Raw genomic sequence first — 22114 nt, forward strand, 5'->3', positions numbered from 1 at the left:
TTTGTCAGGGAATAATGTTTAATTTAGAATTGCACGCTATCTGTTGTAAATAATTCCTTTTCATTAGTGGTGTCAGGGATGATTGTGATTGTTTTTAAGATAAGTGTACTGTGTCATCATTTACAGTATTTTTTTTTATAACTTGAAACACCCCTTAATACGGTATTTCTATTATTATATAGAACAAACTACATTTTGTCCTGCAACTTTTGGATATTTCGCCAGCTCCATCTAGATGTAAGAAGGGATATTGACCGTTTAGAAAGTTACGCTCTGTAGTATGGAGATTAGCAGTCTTCTTGAGTTATTGATCGATCCATGGTAATAGAAATAAATGCCTTGGGTTGACTCGTAATTGAGACTATCAGCCTAAAAGTGGTGTAACCCTTACATTTAATTTTTTTACGAGCATTACATTTAATTTTTCTACAGTATTACTTTAAATGATACTATAGTCTGTTCCAATCCATTTTCAACAAAAAGTAATCAAAACTATTTGGTTAAAATTCTAAAACAGTCACTCGATAAATGGAATAAGTAACACTTTCACGTATATTTCGAAGATTTCGACTTGATATATCATCACTTTTTCCAACAATATTTATTTGAATAGCATCATAAAATTGTATTTGAAAAATGGTAGTCCAAAAGTGAGGTTATTTTTCTTCTATACATCTATGACTTGTCTATGGTTGCACAGTGCTGTACGAAAAAAAACATTCAGTTCATTCAATGAAAATTTTTGTAATCGATTAGTAAATCGTTGATTTCAATCGCAATCGAACGAGTATCTAAGTTTAAGAATTTGAAGGAGGACTTAAGATTTCGGAAGTATTAAATATGCTTAATAGGTTATGTAGGTAAAACCGTTGGCATCACTCAATTGAACAAATCGATTCATTCAATTAATTAATCGATTTGTAGTTGCCATTGCCATTGGCCATCACTAGACCGTCTATGGTCAGGTCAGTGAGTTGTTTGTTTACATTTTGTTGAAAATTGAATGAAACGAAGTATAAAGCACATAATTATTTTGTATTTGGAGACTATTTATTAGAATTAAGTATTTTATTAATTAAATAATCTATTTTAAGGCAAAACAAGCGCCGTTGAACAGTACTTACCAGTTGGTGGAGCGGCTCCAGAGCCGCTTGGAAGTTTTTCCGAAAGAGAAGAAGTTGTGGAAAAATGCCAAAGATGTCGCGATACTTGTTACACAGGTACGTACCTGTACACAGACGTCTGTGTACAATTCTGAAGTTGCTTTCTATATTGAGGGTGGGGGTGCGACTGTGCACTAAAAGTGAGGAGACTTTCCTGGTGTAATTTGAGTTGAGATAGGATAGCATCTGATTCAGTTGCTATCGGACCTATGATCTTATAATGTGCGCTTTCCTAATTATTATAGCTCTCTGCTGCTATTGGCCTCCGTATACAGACGATTCGATGACTTTACCACCTCAGTCAACTGTGACCATGGGACCTGTACAGGGTCCGAAACGTTGGTTTGTTTGAAAAAACAAGTATACGCGATTTAAATTCTGAAAAATAGTTTTATTTCCTATGTGTAATCGCGAAAACCTAAGAACTCGATATTAACATACAGTCTCGACTCGTCGTTTCGATAAGTGAAGCGACGGATCTAGAAGACAAGTCGTCCCATATACGCGGGCCTTAACAGTCGCTGTGTACCCAGGTGGTAATCGCCCGCTGCATGGTAATCCCGGAGTGCAACGGCTCAGCGCGCGGCGCGCTGTACTGGTGCGCACGCGCACTGGCGCGGCTGCTGCCAGCCGAGCGTCTGCCGCACGCCACGGCCACTCTGGCTGCGCCCGCCGCCACGGCGCGCCACCTGCACACCTTCGCCACTGCCGTGCACGCGCAGCAGGTACGCGTTCCGTCTAGGATGGAAGGCCGGGTATAGGCGTCAATCGGACGTAGTTAAACAAAAAGGATCCAATGCACATTCAGTCACTTTCGAGATATGGCAGTTTGAAGTTTAAAAGTGTTTAGAAAGAAAGAAAGAAAGAAGTTTATTCACTGAATTTGAAACACTACACACACTTATATCTAAAATTACAACTAAAAAGAAAACAACAAATGACTTATTAATTTAAGTTAGTAAGTGTGCGTAGTGGCTCAAGCGAGGAAAAGGATACGACTCAGAAATATGTCTATTTCGGTCGAAACAGACGCTGACTCTCTTGTTTTATTTTCAAAACATATAATGTGATTAACTCCAGAGATATTTATTTATGTTTGTGTTGGATTTTTTTGCTGATCTAAGAGGTTATACTTTAGGAACCGTTTGGTACATATACGTGTAATGGAATGATATTAAAAGCCAAAAATGTTTTCACATAAAATATACTAAAAAATTAAATCCTATCCCATTACACTATAAAATTGATGACACCGATATAAAGGAGGTATCAGAGATTCGCGATTTGGGTGTTGTTTTGGACAGTCGACTGAACTTCATCTCACAAATTGACACAATAGTGAAGAAATCTGCACGAATGATTGGTTTTATAAAGCGAAATACAAAGAGTTCTAATGCTCATACCAAAATTGCATTATTTAACAGTATATCTCGCAGTATTGTTGAATTTGCTTCTGTTGTCTGGAATCCGATGTACGCCGTCCATTCGGTACGCATAAAGAGCTTGCAACGCGCCTTTACAAGACATTTAGCATTCAATTCGGTCAGGCATATCTCGTAGAAGCCCATATGAACAACGCCTCTCGTTCGAACGTCGAAAAATTATTGATCTCCTTTTTCTGTACAAGGTTGTGAATGGTATCATTAGTTGTGACCAAATCCAAGAACGCATAAAAATCTGTGTTGCATTTAGTTATCCCTGGCACAGAATTACAAAACTTTTTTATGTTTCACCTTGTCGTACAAATATACTTCTGAATTCCCCTTTGTGTAGAATGTGTCGTTCTTATAACATAATTAATAATTGCAATTCAACTGGTCTTAACATTTGTAATGATTCTTTCTATAAATATAAATGTAAATTCATTGTTATTTCTTTTGTCTCACAAAATATTTAATTAATACAATTTCACTGTCATATTTACATCAATCAACTATTCATTCCGATCTTATAATCAATTATTTACCTGAAATTTTAGTACATTAATGAATAATTGGATTATTAATATTTAAAGTTGTTTTTAATTTGTTATTATTTTTGTATCTAGGTATATATTGAGTGATGTGGATACTTGTAATTGGCAATTCACATACGTGAGGCGCACTATAAGTTTCCGGAATGAATAAGAAAAAATACTACAAATGGTCAGAAATGAATTTATTGTTTCTCAAAATATTCTCCGTTAGCGTTAATGCCGTTTTTCTTATGAATGAACCAATTTTGAAAACATTTATACCACTCCTCCGTGACAATCTTTGAAACATATTTTTCATACTCTTCGACAGCCTCTTCAGGTGATGAATATACTTGACCGCGTAACTGGTTCTTCATTTTTGGAAATAAATAAAAGTCACAAGGCGCCAGGTTGGGACTGTACGCGGGATGGCTCATAAGGTCAACGTTGTTCACCTTCAAAAATTCATTTGTCTGTCTGGCCGTGTGAGAACTGGCATTATCGTGGAGCAAGATGATACGGCGTTTACGGTTATTTTTACGAAGTTTGTCAATAACTTCCGGCAAACAAATGGTCGTGTACCAATCACTATTCACGGTACAACAATTTTCCAAAGCAACAGTAGCCACATGTCCAGTTTTAATAAAAAAAAGAAGCAATCATACGCTTAGAGGCACTTTGCACGCGCGCCACTTTGGTTGGTTTCGACTCATCTCGAAAGACCCCTTACGCTCGAATGCTGCTTTGTTTTGGGATCGTAACTATAAATCCATGTTTCGTCACCTGTTACTATGTCCCATACCAAATTTGACACGATCCGTTTTTTAAGCCTCAGTGAAATTGTGTGGGATCCACCGAGAGCACAGCTTTTTCACACCCAGCCAATGTATTTGACTTATGCCTAAAGATGCCCGAATCTCATGTTATGTCACATGCCTGTTGTTTTGATCATACGGCGCACAGCATCGATGTTTTTGTTGTTCACAGCAGTGGACGGGCGACCATCACGAAATTTGTCACTGAGATTCACACGACCGCGTTTGAATTCTGCGAACCAGCTATAAATAGTCGTATTGCGTGGTGTTTCATCGCCAAAACCAGTTTGAAACCGACCGAAGCTCCGCTGACCTGTTCAATTACAGTTAAAGTCGTAGAAAATCATAGTACGAAAATTTTCACGAGTTAAATTCATGGTGATGTAGACAATCAATTTCTAAAATGACGCCACAATGTAAAAACAAGTGACAGTGAGATGACACAAACTGTATTCTACAGCCAAAGAGTTCCATTTTCAAATGTTGTAATTACTTTTTAAATATTGTTTATGTAAGTGGCCAGTTCTGGAAACTTACAGTGCGCTCTATGTATAAGAACTGTGCCTTACCGAATGTTTTCTTTTAATCTTATTTTGTCTGTGTAATCTGTTGGTGTTCCAAATGAATAAATAAATAAATAAATAAATTACTCAATATTTCATAATTTTGTGGATTCTTTTTGCTGAACTACGTCCAAATGCAGAGTGATATCCGCTGGACTGACATGTCAATTACATGGATCGAGAATAATTTAAGAGCGCCTATAATATTACTTACTTTTACTGCGAGAGGAATACCTCGAAGGAAGGAAGTAGTGTCGAAGAAAGTTGACAATCTTTGGAAATTGTGTAAAGTGTTGACCCCGAGGAAAAAAAAATTATAACAAGTTTTCTCGTTGACAGAGCGCTGCCGGAGAAATGAAGCCGTTCGTGTGCGAACTATATGTACGGGCGATCACATTCGGCATGAATGAGCTTGAGAAACACAAACTGACCATTGAGAAGGTGAGTATCAAGAATAGTAGAGGATCTAGTTGATTGTAACTGCCGGTACCATTGTCTTTAGTATCCGCTAACAAATTATCTGTATAAGTGCACATATACAATGGGACATAGATCTTTTTCTGTGATTGCGTTTTCTTTTGTTTATTTATTCATTCAATTGCATTAGTAGTATAGACAAGTATACGTTTAAAATGTTACATGTACCCAGTACGGTCATAACAAACCATAATTCTTGTGAGCTAAAATTAAAAATACAATTTAGTTATTTATAAATTATTTATAATCATTACAAGTATTGCATAAGTTTGTCTTCAAAATATTCATTAACTGAGTGGTAGCACTTTTGATTTAGTTATAATTTGAGTTTATTACAAAATCGGGGGCATTTTTATTAGTGCAAGCACAGGTAGAACTACACTTTTGTTGATGAAAATAATGATAGTCACTACAAATAGGTTTCTTATCACGGCATTTGTTTTTATTTTCCCGATATTTCGGAACGGTTACAAGCTCCAGGGTCACGGGTTAACTGGCCAGTGGCAGATGACAGCTTTGAGAACAGACATATCTGTCTACCTTCTTTCGCTGTCGACGACTACCTTCTCGATTACTTGTGGCGTTACGATTGCCACACATTTTTTGCGACCACTACTAATAACCACATAGGTTCAAATTTTTATGACGAAAATAATGTTACAGGAGAAAGAAGCCCGGGCATTGGAGCAAACGCTGGCGTCGTGGTTCGTGCAGCTAGGGCAGCTGTTAGGCGCCAGTGCGCGCATGCGCGGCGAGTGCGCCTTGACCGCCTTCTCCGTGCACCCGTCGGCGCAGATGTACGAGCGCGTCAAGGCTATGCCGATGTTGCCGCCCGTCGCTAGGGTACGACTTCCATTTTTTCGGCTTTTGTCGGTTTTATATGTTTATCTCGAAGTAATTAGTGTTGGCCATCGAGTATATAACCAGAAATAGATACGAAATATAATGTATTTTGTTTGAAAACTATTCTGCTAAATCATTACTGTGACAACTGCGCTGCGATTGGCCAGCCCGAATTCTAAACAATTGACGGGTGTCGTAAATTGTTTCACTTCAAATTGACGAGTTTAACTTGAGTTTTGCTATAATGGACGGCAATGGCAAACTTACATATTTAATATTTAATTACCGATGAAATGTGACTCCGTTTGTTTTGTAATTAGATGTTTTGCTGTTTTTCCTACACCACCGAATGGAACAGCCCCCCGTTATTAGAGATATTATCATTATTACAATAAATACAGAATATTTTTGGAATATATGGAGACATACTCACAGGTCCGTTGTTGGGGCTGTACCAATTCAGTTTTCTAATTTGTGATTTCAGTGCAAACGAGAGTTGATATTTAAAAGTGATGTAAGGCCCAATGCCTGATGTGTTACTAGGGATGGATGGCCCTTATTTCGTCTCTATTTCTGGTTACATACTCGATTGTGTAGGCAGACAATATGAGGCGCACGGGTGCGAACTTACCCACAGTGCGCCAAACTCCGATCCTCTGAGAACCATTGTAGCTGAAAGAATGATAGGAACATTGGTACATTTTGGATACGGGGAGATAGTGACACAGATTTTTTTCTAATTTGGACGGAGCCTGACTGTGAAACTTCGCAAATCCTTATGGCACTTCGCCTTTTTATATCTAGGCAATATGACTTATCCGACGTTGAAGACTGGTGCACCACTCAATTTTAAGAGTGTACGTGGGGTACTTTTAGACTTAGCAGACGTTTTAGAAGAGACCTCGATCTGCTATCATGATATGTGACGTGTAGATGGTATAAGGTCTGGATTAGATTCAAAAGAGAAAAAAGTGGGGTAGTTATGACTGGAGGGAAAGAGAAGACAGCGCATGGTGATTTCCAAGACGTAGAAAAAAATAAATTGTGGAGAAATATGAAAGTTTGTAAAGGAAATAACTCCGAGTACTTGCGTTTTCATGCTGTTTATATACTTCTACACGCGCTACGGTTTTCACAAAATTTGGCGCAGATTACCAATATGATTGACAGGATCAAGTGAAGTTGGAGGTTTTGTCCATATGTACCCAGCATAAAATTTATAACAATTTTGAATTATAGGACACTCAAGAAGAACAAAAGGCACCAGAGGCAACCTCCGAATTCGGTAGCTGGGCGACCGACAGTCGCTCGCAGACCAATTTTGTGAAAACTTCCGAGACGTTAAACCTGAAGCATACACAACAGCAGGCGAATGTTTTGTCTACCACGATATTGAATGAAGGCGAGGCGTTGGGTCTGAGTGCGGAGTTGTGTCAGGACATCGCTGTTCTTTTGTCTGGACCCAGAGTGAAAACTCTTTCTTGGGACATGGACAGGTAAGAATGATTTCTTATCGTGTAATATACCAAATATCACAATATTGCGCCACGCGTATTACGTTTTCAGCTGCATTAAAATATCATTTAGCGAATAATCAAGTGTCATTGTTACAGGATATCAAATGCGCCTTTGTATACGGAGTGACTCCATTCACAGTAACTTTATGACGACAGTTGCAATCGTAAATGACTATAGCCCTACAGGTATATAAAGATAAAAGGAGCATTTGTTAATAAATTACAGAGCTGGCCTGCTAGAGAATTGTCGCGTGTACATGGAGCGCACGGGCGGTGGCACACGCGCGCTCACCACCGAGCTCAAGTACCTCAACCTCGACCTCACAAAGTTCCAGCACCTGCCTGAAGAGGAAGACGACGAGAACAACATCTACTATGGCATAGAGAAAGGTAAACAGTTACAACTACGGACTACACTTTGCTCAGTATGAACTGCGTCCACTATAGTGCAACACATATTTTGTGTAAAAACTAATTTTATTTTGTTGATGACAGTTACAATGTGGAATTTTAAGGAACAAACATTGTATATTTAACACTTAAGTGATGTAACTATATTATTTCTTTCGTGTTCTGATTATTTCTTTTTACGAATTATATTTTAGGACTCGGTCCATATTAGTTTAAATCCTAGCACGGAGCTAGGATTAGCTAGGATTAGGAGCTAGCATTTACAGCTCAAAGTCTGATGACTTTCAAGGTAGGGTATTGGTTTATGTAGCACCTTGGTGACTAAGTTTTTTCTTGCATTATTTTATCGATATTCTTCACGATGATAACTAAGTAGCGCAAATAATTTCAGGTTATGAGCATCATATCGAGTTTGAACCCCAACCTGAACAAATCTGGCAAAACTTAGCGTGGGACAATGAACGGACAGAAAGCGCGGACTCCAGCTCAAATGAGTACTACGACATTGTGTCAAGAAGTAAGAAGAAGATCAGGCACATAGCAGACTTATCGGGAGATGACTGCGACCCTCTTAGTCTAGTCGCAGAAGTCAAAAGATCGGAAAAGAAGAAGGAAAGACCACACAGCAAAGAAAGAAGTAAAGAATCTATCGAATCTTCTAAGAAACCAAAGTCCAAGGACTTGAACGAAGCGGGAAGACAAAAAGAAAGGTCGATCAGCAAAGAACGCCAGAAGGAGATATCAGGATCACAAAGCCACGACAGCACGAAAGTAAGATCTAAGAGCAAAGAAAAGAAGGAAAAGAAAAAAGAAAAGAAGGAACGCAAGAAAAAGAAAAAAGGCATGGCTGAACTTGTTGGATTGAAAGTCGCTAATTTTGATATTCATTCTACAATTTTAAAAGACCATAAGAGAGCAGACAACCTGTGTATCACCGATAGCGATTACGATAGCCAAGGGAAATCATCTTTGAACTCTGAAGAGAATGACCCAAATGTTGAGTATGACGGGCAGTTCTCTATGGATGAATTGAAATTGAAATCTCCCGACAGACCAGTGGATGATGTTGTGAAAAACACTAATCTCTCCAAGAACTTCGAAATGAGAGTATCCACTAGCGGGGTTACTGTAAATAGTTTTTCTTCACCACAAAAAGATTTAGAAAACAAGCTCCAAATTTGTACAAATATTGACAAAACAACTGCACCTTCTTCTAATGCATCTACTACTTGTCAAGTTAACGCAAATAAAGCCTTGCGAGAACAAGTAAAGCAAAGTATAAATAAATTAATGCAATTCAGAAAACAGAAGCAGGCAGATGCACATAAAAATGCTGCACCAAATCAAACTTTTCAAAATACACACACTGATAACGTTATTCGACAAAAACCTCTTACAATGTCCACACTTGTCGGTTCCAAAATAATGAAGACTTCAAAAATCACAATAACCAAAAAGCACACAGAGCAACTACACGCATTGAAGACGGAAGGTGCCAATAAAACTGCACACAAGAGAAAAACCTACAGCAAAAACAATGGAACTTGTTCTAGGACATTACCATTTGATGTATATCGTAAAAACCTATCCAAATCACAGCAAACTATAGATCAAAGAATGCAGTCTCAAAGCTTAGCCCAACAATCACAAATGCCAGAACCTACCCGAATCGTGGCACAGGATTTGACTATTCACCGACCTGGAACTTCAACCGCGTACATTGAGTCTCAGAGAGTTCCAATAAAAACACAACAAGTAAAAGCAGATACCCATTTGAAGAGTTACGAGCAATTCCTAAAGGAATTGCAAACGTGCAACAATGCGGGTTTGTTCATGTCAGAAGAATCTGATAGACAGGACGAAAGGGAAAGAGTTAGACGGGAGATTCGACCCGTATCGCGAGTGACGCCGATTGTGCCTCATATTGTGCTTAATGGGGCTTCGAAACAGATACCGACCGTACCAAGTACATCTAGTACTAACATATCGAGGCCACAAATAATTACGAACGTTCCAGTTCCAAGAGTTGTCCCAGTCGCACCAAATGTGACTAACATTCCTAGAGTTACACCAACGCCTACCATACCCATTACGACACCCAAACCAGAAACAATTACGTCTCAAAGTGCCAAACTACATCAAAAGAAAGCAGAGAATGCACCACATACCTTCGCGCGTCTTAGCTATCTGCATAAGAACAAACAAGGTGAGAAACCCAAGCAAATTTCTGATGTTACAGCGCAGTTGAATCAGCAAATTTCTGCGGAGTTAGACAAACGTATCGCTGATTTGAGAATTGCTAAAATCTTACAATCTAAAACAGATTTAGTCGTTAATCGACATGCGAGTCAAACAATGAAAAATAATCCAAAGGTAGAAGTGCAAAGAGAACCAATGGCAAATACGACTTTGTCAACAGAACATAAGATTATTTCCGATATGCTGAAAAACAATAATGCAACCAGTGTAATAAAAAAACATAACTCTAAGGTCGGAGTTCAGCAAAAAGTTACTCCTTGGGAAACCCCGAGAACAGTAATAACGACGTCGTCTAAAGCTTCAGCACTCTGTGAAAGAGATCAGCAAGACCTATTGTTATTGTTACGACAACAAAGCAAAATGAATGCGACACGGTCATTGCAAAATGAACAAAATCCAAACAAATTTACAAATCTTTCAGAAAGTTCATCTGTTTCAAAAGTATCCGGTGGCCAATTAATTAAACAAATTCAATCTGTAAATAAGACTCAAACAACAGAAGTTAACTCCACAGTCGTAAAATCAGGTTTGACTGTGAGTGAAAACAACACATCAAACAAACCTAACATTGCAAAGTTAACAAAAGTCAGACGACCACAAAAGACGAAAAATACCCCAGTTTGTTTAAACGTTTCGAACAGGGATGAGGATGCTTTAGAAATAAACAAGTCGTCGTCCAAGAAGTACTCATCGGACCTTCTTAATTTTGACAATGTTATAAAGCAAAGCAGAGTAAACAGCAACGAGTCTAATCAGGACTGGACGAAAGTACTGGACGCTTTGAGAGCTCAAAAGACACCAAGTCGAGATCCGAGCGCCGTAGACGTGTTCTTAAGGAAAGACTCCTTTGAAAAACATTCTAAAACGGATACAATAATAACCCCGATTACAAATAACAGCGAATCGGTGGTCAAAATACCTAATGCAATACTGACAGTTCCGGTAGTTTCACAGAACAAACCTGTACCAAAATCTACTCATCCGATTACATCGGATCTTGAAAACCAGACTACTATTAAAAAAACAGAGTCACCTGCAAAAGATGGTGAAAAACAAAATAATCAATTTGAGCGTGAAATGTCTAAAGAAGTAGATCCGTTTATATCGGGAATACCTAACTCTGACTACGAAATTTTAGAGGAACTAATGGATGATGATTTGCGACAAGAAATAGGAGAACTGCTATCGGAGGAAGAAAGTTTTCCGCCAACATTCTCCAAAGGACCGAAGATTAATGCCAGTATTAAAAACACAAACAGCAACATTAAGAGTGTTACCATCAAAAAACCCAATTTGGTTTGTAAAAACCCTGAAAGTGCCCAAAAACGTTGTGCAATCCATGCTCCTACTACGACTCCTACTGTTTTACCATTGCCCGTAAATGCTGGAGTTAATCACGATACAAAACCAAATTTAAATATTGGTCTAAATTCGAAACTAAGGATTTTGTCGAACGAAAAAGTGGAAATGTATAAAATGCCAGAACTGGCAACTCGAACCACAAATGTGGTTCATCACTTTCCGAAGGCTACGATTCCAACCCAGAAAGTTACTACTTCCTTTACTATTAGTAATGGCAACTTCAACAAAAATCAAGTTCCACTACAGAGTAATGCATGTCCGTCTAACGTGTATGTTACTACTGTATCACAACCAACACCTAATGTAGTTGTTCTTGGCTCAGAAGAAGTTTATGAACCGTTCAGTGTTTATTGCAATGTGAATCAAACTTCTTACATTACTATGAATGCTCCTAATGTTAATGTGTACCAACCGACCCAACCGCTATATGTTCCACCTGCTGCATCTCTATTGGTAGGCAATACAATTACACTCAACACTATCAACACGAATGCGACGGCTTCTGCTAATGCTGCTCAAAGAATACTACAAAATGTCACGATTCCTGTCGCGCCAGCGACAGTATTACCGAAAGTAACGCAAACAATACTAACTAATCTAGTTGAAAATAGTCTTACTGCTGCTTATGACGCGAGTCAAAACACGCAACATAACACGGCTAGCCCAAAAACGCAAGTTAATGTTCCTGCACAAAAATTAAAATCCCACTTTGCTAAAGAAACCGCACAAGCTAATGAAATAATTAAAAATTCTCAACAAAAACCATTCAATTTGAACAACAATACCAAAAGAGCAAAAAATGTTGCGCCTCAGACTTCTATAAAGGAAACAGTATCACATAAAAATACTGACGTAAGAGATGAAAAAATGCTACTTAAAAACAATATTGATAGACTCGTTTCGAAGCGATTGGCGATCCGCAATAGAGAAGTAAATAATCAATGGTTGAATCCGCCTATTCCGTTAAATTATTCTCCTCTTAGACCAGTACAGGAAGACAAGATGGTGGAAGGTACTACAAAAAACCAGAACTTCGATAACAAAACTCAGGAAAATGAAAAAGTTATCAAAGAAGTAATTGACAATAACAGACTTACTGAAAGTGATACATTTTTAAAACCTTATTGCGATGAAATAAACTCTTCTACTTTAGACACCAACAGTTTGGATAGTTCAAAGGAAACTAGCAAAGAAAATAAAGAGAGTCCCTCGTGTCGTAGCATTTTATTACGGTCGACGCATAAATTGAATTCCAACGCAGATTCTTTTGTAAACAAAGATAAGCCTGTCGGAAGAAAGACTAAAGTCCGTCTAAAAGCTGCCATAAATACTACTGAGTCAGATAACAGAACTGTTGCTAGTGCAGCAAAGGAGAAACCTGTGCTTACAGAAGTGCCAGTGGACAAAGAGCCAAATATTGAAACTGAACAACATAGTGTGGATAAACTGCAAAACTATTGTGACCAAACCAAAGTTATAGATGCGACAGTAAATTCACACCCAACTCGTGTATCAAAAAGAATACTCAATAGAAAAATCAAGAAAGTAAAAGAAAAGCAAACGAAAATTTCTCAGCCCAAGCATGCTGTCGACAAGAATTCTGTACAGGAACATGCAATTTTAAAAAAGCAAGTGATAAATGTCACTGACGTGAATGTCTCTGATATTATAAGTAACGACTTGAGTATTAACGATAAATTAGTGGGATCTAAAATTGATGAAAGCTTAACGCAAGAAACCATCGACGGTTTGAATAAATCGGCAAAAGATCATATCATGATGTCAAGTAACACAACTCAAAAACCAAAGAAAGCTATTAATTTATCTACAAAAATAGAACAAGAAAACACCTTTTCGGACACAAATGTCACGACGTGTAAAGAAGAAAATATTTTATCGATAAATCCATCTGAAACTAAATCAAACTGTATACAAGAAGCTCAAATGAAAATAAATTTGTTTTGTCGGGAGTCAGTTTCTGTAGCTGACCTTCATAAAAAATCTAAAGGTCCTGGTGTAACGTCTAACGACATTACACTTCCTACAGAAAACGTGAAGTCATCTAAAAATAAAGTAGCAAAACTTGTTGAAGAAATTGAAAGTGTTAGAAACGAAGTCATAGAAGAGTCTACAGTTGTCCAGTTTTCTGACAACAGAGAGAATATAAAAGGTAATGAGCTGACAGACGTAAATTCAGATGATTTGGATGTAAGTACTAATAAAAAATGTAAAATTACAAAGTCTACTGTTAAAAGTAAAGCATTGGACACCATGAACAATACTGTAGAAGAAAGAGAAACAGATGATCCTCCAAATGCTACAACTTTTGTATCTGAAAATACAGTAAAATTGGCAACATCTGCATCTGGACTAATGAAATGTTGTAAAAATAAAACGGCTACTGGCGTACAAACTGTTAATAAATCATCCGATGAGTTGAAGGAAAATACCAACGAAATGCCCCAGAAATATGCCAAAAATCTACCAATTCGTCAGTCCTACATCGACAATGTACGTTTTGAGGAACTGCCTTTTCGGGATCCTAAAGATCCTTTTAAGAGAATAGTTCGTGTGAAACCACCAAATGGCAAAGTTTTTAAAGCAACTATTTACGGCAAAGCAAACGTTAATTTTGATACTTTGTTTCAAGTGCCAGAGGTGAAAAAAATTTTTCTGAGTGGCCTCTGTGACAAAAAAAGTTACACCTTAAACATTCAACAACTTACAACACAAAAAAAGACATTGGAAACTGAAGTGCAAGCAATGAATATACAAGCGAATGCAGTGGCTGAAGAAGATGTAACCGTTGAAACAGTTAATCTGATCAGCGATGATGAAGACGAATCACCACTTGCCATAAGTTTCGCTACAGAATTTGGCGAATACAAAACAAAATCTATTGCTAAAGATTTATTCACACAACACCAGGCTAAACTCTTACAAAAATGTTCAATTAAACTTAATAGGTGCCAGACTTCATTCACCTCCACAGATGTTATCAAGCCAGTTTCTGTTATTAGGAACCCTGCCCTAACTAATTGTACGACTGGAAATGTGGATCTAGTATTTAGTAGAGGTCTTAAAGATTTATTAATTCTGGACAAGACTTCAAATGAAACTATAATTCCTGACATTATACAGGTTGACGATTCTTCTAATGATAGTGTACAAACTGCTGTGTTAGGCTCAGTCGAAAAAGTTACTACTTTTGGAAACTTTCTAGTGGAAGACTCGGGTATCGTTGATGACATCTCGGAAAGTTCGACTCAAACAGCACTGAAGGAGGAGTCTGCTAAAAATACGCTAGTAACTTTGACACAACATTTGTTGAACGACTTGGGTATAGAAAGTGACGAAAAATTGGATGATACAAACCGACACAACTCAAGGGCAATAACGGCGAAAATAGATAGAAATAATACAAAGGACGAGAATTGTATCCTAGAAGAAAGTGAATTTTATGCCAGCATTATGAACCGAAAATACTACGTTAAATTAGTAAGATGTGACGATCAGGTAAAAAGTAAAGAAGTATTTCAAGATTTAACAGATGAAAATTACAATGATCACGCAATTGCTGCTGAGGACTCTGAAGCTGTTTGCTCAGTAATAGACTCCTCTTCACCAGGTTTGTCACGTAGTGGTTCATTTTCAATTTTAAATGATTTAGTCTTTGATGACGTACCTATTGTAGACAGCGACAGAAGTTTGCCTGTCATCAATATGTTTGAAACTATTTCATCTTTACGCATCGTAGAAGCTCTTGAAAGAAGCTCGCCTGTAATTGAGGTATTTGACATAATAGCACGAGCCCAAAGCCGTTCCAAAGTATTCGGAGAAGAAGCGGAAAAAGAAAAACCGGGAGTCTCAGTATGCCTTACAAGGTTATGTGATTCGGAGTGGTTTCTTACGAAGTCCACTTTGCGTCGCCAAGTTCAAGTGGGTGGAAAATACAACTTAGTATTATCTGAAACTATTGCTGATGACACAGCAGACTCTTTGACTGATTGTGAAAGTGACTTCGATAGCACAGTTTTAACGAATGGGGAAATCGAGGACTCCACGTACACTTTCCAAGTGCCGAAACTTACTGCAATTTTAGCGAAGTACTTCGAAGACAATTCTTTAGGTATCCAGCTAAAACATTGCATCAAAACTTTTGAGGTACCAAAACTTGCAACAATCATGGCGAGGTATTTCGAAGATAATCCTTTAGTTATTCTGCTAAAACATTGCACCGAAACTGTCCAAGTGCCAACTCTCACATCAATAATGGCGCGGTACTTCGAGAATAATCCTTTGGTTACTCGGCTACAACACGTGCATGGAATAGCAAATGTTGGGGTAGAAAAGGTTTCATCCCCTCTCAAAAGAAAACTGCAGACTGGGGAAGACACAGTGGCAAACAAAATAACCAAGGTCGTTGGCAATACTCACAAAGACATAGATGTAGAAGACGAGGTAATACAAATATGTGCAGAAAGTTCTAAAATAGTAACTATTGCGCATAACGTTAGTCCAACCAATGTTACGGAGTCTAATTCAACTAATATGTCTGAGAGATTGCAAGATTGCGCTGTAAATTCTGAGCTGAGTCCACCTATTCAAGACATAACAAATGATGTTAGTTTTGAAGGTGAATCACGAATACAAAATATCAATTCACTGAATATAAACTCAGACCAATCTATTGGATCCAATGTTGACATCGAAATGGATCAACATATTCCAACAATTGCGAAAGGGACATGTAATATCATTGAAGAGAATATAGCCTCTAAAACGCTTGTAACAAATGCACAGGAATGTTTCAATGAACTAACAACAATGAACACTAATATAAGAATGGATGGTCATTATGAGATGAAGTATTCAGCACCACATTTTTATTCAACAGATAGTGCTGCCGATTTATTTGTAGCGAAGAAGGGTGATGGTATAGAGCAAGAGAAGATTGACCAGAACATATATGGTATAAAGCAAGAGAAGATTGACCAGGACACAGAACAACAACAAATTGGAAATAAGGAGAACATAAATTTAGAAGCTATGGAAGTTGCAAGCAGTAAACAAACATCATCTGAAAATATCACGAATCTACGTGAAATAGAAACTAAATCCGACTATACACTCGAGAATTTAGATAAAGTAAACACTGATTGTGGACTATTCGAGTTGAAGACAGAAAATACTGTTCCTGGACATATAAAAAATACTGATACTCACCTTAAAAACCAGGATACGTTGATTTTAAAATTATCTTGTGAAGAGGAAAATAAACAAGTACATCTAAAGAAAATTTTGATATCAGACATGCGCAACGATATTTTAAAAAATGGTGAAGCAAACCGTACTGATGAAAATATCTATTGGATAGGGCACGAAACGGAGATAGGCAATGATTCTTACACATTGACGGCTGAAGTGCCCGAAATACCTATCAACACAGAGTCGCTAGAACGAAATCTCACAAATAACAACACCATACAGACATCTGTTATGCAAGATAACAACAGCGAGCAAGCAGCGAGAACTTTTGAAGTAGATCATTCAGACTTTTGTACTGAATACACGACTAATATTAATGAATATTACAAGGAAGTTGTAATTTTAAACGATCATAATTACTTCTGCGAAACCGCTGTAAAAGAAATGCCATTGAATGACGCACGTTACGACGAATTGGAACAAAAGGTTGAAACTGGAAAATCATCGAATCATAAACAAGATGAAAATGTATGCTTGAAAAAATTTAAATCGAGTATTGAGGACCGTAAACACACGGAGAAAAATTGTGACACTTTTGATTCCATTAACACATCGATGACCTCAAAGCAGGACTACATAGTCCTAGAACAAACTATCGGATGTATTGAAGATTTTGACGAAAATGATGCAGAAAAAAATACAACACACGTATACAAGGAGGACTCTGATGTTATTTTAAAAGGCATCGAATATGAAGATCCGGAGTTGGGAACATGCTATGCCTTTCCACTTTCTAAAAGTTCAGGAAGTAGTACACCAACTGAGTCTTCTGACTACTGTGAGAATGTGGACGTGGCCAAAGATTTAGATCATAACATTAAGATCGAAAAAGTAGAAGAGTTGACTCAGGATTTCCATGACGAAGATCTAAAATTAATGGAACCAAAAGTCACATATAAACGACCTAAAAAGAAAAGAAAATTGAGATTCAGTGAAGTAAATGCAACTGCTAAAAAAAGAAAAAATTCCAAAGCTTCAAAAACGAGGGTTAAAAATATCAACTCACCAAAATTGAGGACGGCTTTAATTAAGGCCTCATACATTGAGGAATATACTCGTGTAATTGAGTATTACAATACCATCGAATTTTCATATGCTGTGTCGTACAGCAAAGAATATATTGACGTATCAGAACTTATCAAGGATTGGCCCATCAAAGGACCTTGCATACAAGAATGTAAAGACAAAACTGAATTTGATATTAATTTGTTCGCAGGCGATAATGAAAGTGCTATATTTGACCCGGTGGAAATGACAGTGGCTGAAGAAATAACAGCCACACATGAGATATCAGACCTTTCTTGTGACAAAACTGAAGACAACAATGCCGATATGGGTTTTGGTGAAGGGTCCGGCAGAGTCATACAAAATTTAGAAGATGATGGTGCGATTTCGAAATTTTCGGCTGCGACTCTGTCGGACGTAAAACTGCTTCAGCCGTTTTTACTGTCCGAAAACCGTAAACACTCTAACAATGCCAATTTCCAAATAGAAAACCAAGATCAACTCGACAAAATAAGACGTTGCTTCAATTATTTCCAACTTAGAAGCAAAGTGCAATCATTTTTCAAGAACATTGAAATCGAATTGAATAGATATACGCCCAACATACAAAAAGACAAAGATCAAACTGAGGACGCGCCATCATTTCCCTTCGATTTGTACATTCCATCCTTACCGGAACCTTCCGCGACGAATGTGGTGGTACAAGTAGTCCAAGTGGGGCAACTACCTGTTAGTGCTGCAGCACAAAATCCTGTGACTTGCGATCCACGTGTCACTCAGGTTTCTAACGCTAGTCCATCGCAATGTTCATTGGACAATAGTCCGCAAGATGGGTCACAAGCTATTAAGACTGAATACACAGAACTCACTACTGCAGAAATGACGTTACCCTTAGTACAGGATTACACCCAACAAAACCCGGAAATAAAGATTGAACAACCAGATCCGACAAATATATCAATGTCGAATGAAAACATACCTATAGAGACAGAAATTAAAACTGAAATTAAAGATGAAATTGATTCGGACAATCAAGAAGAGATCGATGAAAGTCACAAACCTACAAGTGTTGATCAAAACAACGCAAATATTAATAACATCGGGTACTCTTATGAAACAAACAATACAACAGACTCTGAACAAAACCTGCAGTTGTTATTTGGCCCTGAAAAACAATCTGATACATTTATGATTCAAAAGGCAGCAAATGGAGCGGCAGAAAAAATTGATCAAATTGCTCACGCAATGAATGCAGCTGGTATTACTACAACAGACACAGGAGCAAATAGTAAAACAAATGCATTTGTTAATCTTTTATCGCAAAAGTTGCTTAAGAATTCTTTGTCATCCTCGCAAAATTCTGCAAATAACTGTACTAAAACTATAAACGCTATGGCATTGCAACAAGCATTGGCGCAAATTTTACCACCACCGCTGAATCAGACTAACAACACAGAAAATAATCAGCCGAATCAAAATGCTATAGCACCTCAAGTATTGCATATTGTACAAGGTAAAAATACGGCGGGAAATCAAATTACCTTAGTGGATAATTCACAACCATCTGTTATTAATACCCCAAATGCAACTCCTGTACTTCATATTGTTCAGAATAAAAGTGCTACTTCAGGACCTACTACAAATGGTGCTCCAACTCAAGCAGGGAACTCCTTCAGTGGATTGTCTTTAGTTGACGCTGGTCTACAACAAGGAGGTAACCAACTTCTTCACATAGTGAATACAGGAAATCAGAAAAACAATAACGCCGGGCAATTACTTAAACGCGTGAATTTATTAACAAATCTTCAAGGATCTAATGAGCAAAAATTGGTACAATTTGTGTGCAAATCTGCAGATGGAAAGTCAATTCAACTGAATGCAAATCAACGAGGTATGGTTTTGCGACTGCAGCCCATCGAGACTCCTAATGTACAGACTACAACGCCAAAGCTTGAAAACCAGGAGTTAAGCCCTACAGCCCCTCCTACATCTGGTAAAGATTCTACTAGTCAACAGGAAATAAAATCGCGTTCTGTGTACGAAGAAAATTATGCTAAATTCATTCAAAATGTAGCGACGAAAACTCAAATTCTAGAAAAGTCTACTAGTTTGCCCAAGTTCAACCAAGCTTTTGGTAAACAAGTATTCCAAGATGGAACTCAGAAGCAAAATGACATGGGTAATAATTTGACTTCAGTGAATGTTACAGAGAATTCCGAATGCACTCCGCCTGCAGAAAATTCAATTAATTTAGATCACATTGGACCAATAGGTAGTCCGCCCCTACTTTTGAGAAAACCAACGCATACGTCTCAACCTCAACCTATGCAACAAATGAAGCAAACCATTGCTCCGATGAACATTCAAACAATGCACGGTGGTGTTATTTACACACGCCAAATACCAGTAAACATTGCTGGAGGACAAACAATAAACCTTATAGTACCCAGCACTGAATTTGACGAATCTAATCAGAAACAGCAATCAGATGTGAAGTACCAAAGTGAAATAGAGCCGTCTATTATAAAGATTGTACCACAAACGCAAGCCGCTTCTAATGCCGAGGTAAACGCTGATGACGAAAATCATCCAATGAATACATCAACCGAATGTAATCAAAATCCTCAACCACAACCTGTGCTGACTCAAATGCGAATAAAATTGCCTATGTTAAGTAAAGCACCCCAAATGGTCCCTGGTGCCCGAGTTGTTAGGCCATCGTTTTTCCAAATCCAAAGAAATGTTATAGGCGGAGCAAACCAGCCCGTATATCAACAGTTGGTTTTAACAGCAGCTCCCCCACTTGGTCAACAAACGATAAGGCTTCCACAATCACAAACAAGGTCTGTTAAAGTTGAAAGTCAAACTTCAGAATCTCATATGAGTACTTCTACCTTGGAACAGTTACGAGAATTTGACATGGTTTTGGAACAAGTGAAAGAACGAAGCACCGGTCAACCTAATTCAGCGTCTAGCAGCAAGTTTAAGTTCTATGCCTCATCCACTGATACTACAGACACCACTGTTTCTACAAGCAATACACCAACAGAAACAACGCAAGTGCTTTATTCTATCGGTAGCAACCAGCCTCTAAATGTTGCTTACGTAAACAGAAAAGCTACAGTATCAACACCTACAACATGTACATTTGTGCGGTCGCCAGACTCCTCAGGTATAATAGACTCGCCTTCATCATCTAATCATGTTCAGTTACCGCAGACAATTGAAGCATCTACGAGTGAAACTGTTACTAATGCTCAACCAAAACCAAAGTTCAAGTCTAAGTCCCGGCCTAAACACCACCACTCCCCGAAAGTAAATTCATTGCCTCCAAAAGCGTCAACTCAGAAACCGTTAGAAGATGAACAAACTACTCAGAGGATTCTCTACATATTGGCGGAATACAAGGAACAAGTTGAAAATTCACCGGATAAAGATAAACCTGCACCTCGTAGAAGATCTAACCCACCGACGAATCCACCAGGTTCTTCCAAACGTAAGAAAAGCTCCAGTGGTTCGAGAAGGTCTGATACGCGAGATGTCAGTCCTGTTCTTGGAGAAGACACTTGCCGCACAATGGGTTCTGAAGACAGTAGCTGTGGTACGTCGCAAGAAGACTGTGCCGAAAGTTGTCATGAAAACCAATCACCGCAAGATAGCCCACGCAAAGTTGCTCGAAAACTGACATTTGAACCAGAGCGTCCTGTGACTCCACCGCCAAGACCGGCCCCGCAGCAACGTAACGTCATTGTGGCGGACGGACAAACCATTACCGTTGCTAGGGGAACAGCCGGAAAACCAACAGCGGCAGTTCTCATGCCGGCAAATTACATCTTGCCTGTATCTATGATGAAAGGGGGGAAACAGATTGCAATTGTGACTAATCGCGTACCAAAGCTTCTTACAGTCGGCGGCGGTGAGAGTGGGGCTACAAATGCACTGTTACTACAACGTTTGATTGGTCCGGCGGGACTGAAACCAGTTTTATCACGTCCGGGAGTTCGCCACGTGAGATTACCTACGGCAGCGCTACATAATCTCCAAGCGTTTAACCTCGCGTCTGCAACGAGTGGTCATCCACCTGACAGCACAGCGTCGCCTGCTTCGGCCCACACACCACCAGAACTCGTGGATACTCATCCGACAAGCTCACCATGGACGGACAGACAATCAGAGAGCACTAAACCATCGGAGCGTACCTCGAGTCCCGAGGGATCGTGGCATCTGCCGTCTTCAGCTGATCCTACAGACTACTGTTATGAAGAGACCGTGCGTGCAACCGAAAGCTTGAGTCGAACAGTTCTGGTAAGTGTTTTACTTTTCTTAACTATAAATTCAAATCATCAGCATTGATATCTATGTTAAACTGAATTGTGTTTGTTTTCAAGTTGATGATTATTATTCTTCTAATGATGTAAATGCAGCCGTATGTAAATAGTGTGTGACATACGTTTTGCAACTTCAGGACCCGATCCCA

General features: G+C 38.4%; 1 protein-coding gene across 1 annotated transcript in view; it reads left to right on the forward strand.

Moving 5' to 3' along the window:
* The window catches only part of LOC113228284, a 49025-nt gene that overhangs the window by 15403 nt on the left and 11508 nt on the right, over positions 1–22114 (forward strand). Inside the window, exons 5-12 of the mRNA XM_026461548.1 lie at positions 1105–1220; positions 1697–1888; positions 4835–4936; positions 5636–5815; positions 7055–7311; positions 7559–7722; positions 8135–12441; positions 18862–21942. Coding sequence (XP_026317333.1) covers positions 1105–1220; positions 1697–1888; positions 4835–4936; positions 5636–5815; positions 7055–7311; positions 7559–7722; positions 8135–12441; positions 18862–21942 — 8399 coding nt within the window. The remainder of the gene's footprint in view (positions 1–1104; positions 1221–1696; positions 1889–4834; positions 4937–5635; positions 5816–7054; positions 7312–7558; positions 7723–8134; positions 12442–18861; positions 21943–22114) is intronic.

The sequence above is a fragment of the Hyposmocoma kahamanoa genome, unplaced genomic scaffold (genome assembly GCF_003589595.1).
Source record: "Hyposmocoma kahamanoa isolate Upper Pololo Valley unplaced genomic scaffold, ASM358959v1 224, whole genome shotgun sequence".
NCBI classification, from domain to species: Eukaryota; Metazoa; Arthropoda; class Insecta; order Lepidoptera; family Cosmopterigidae; genus Hyposmocoma; species Hyposmocoma kahamanoa.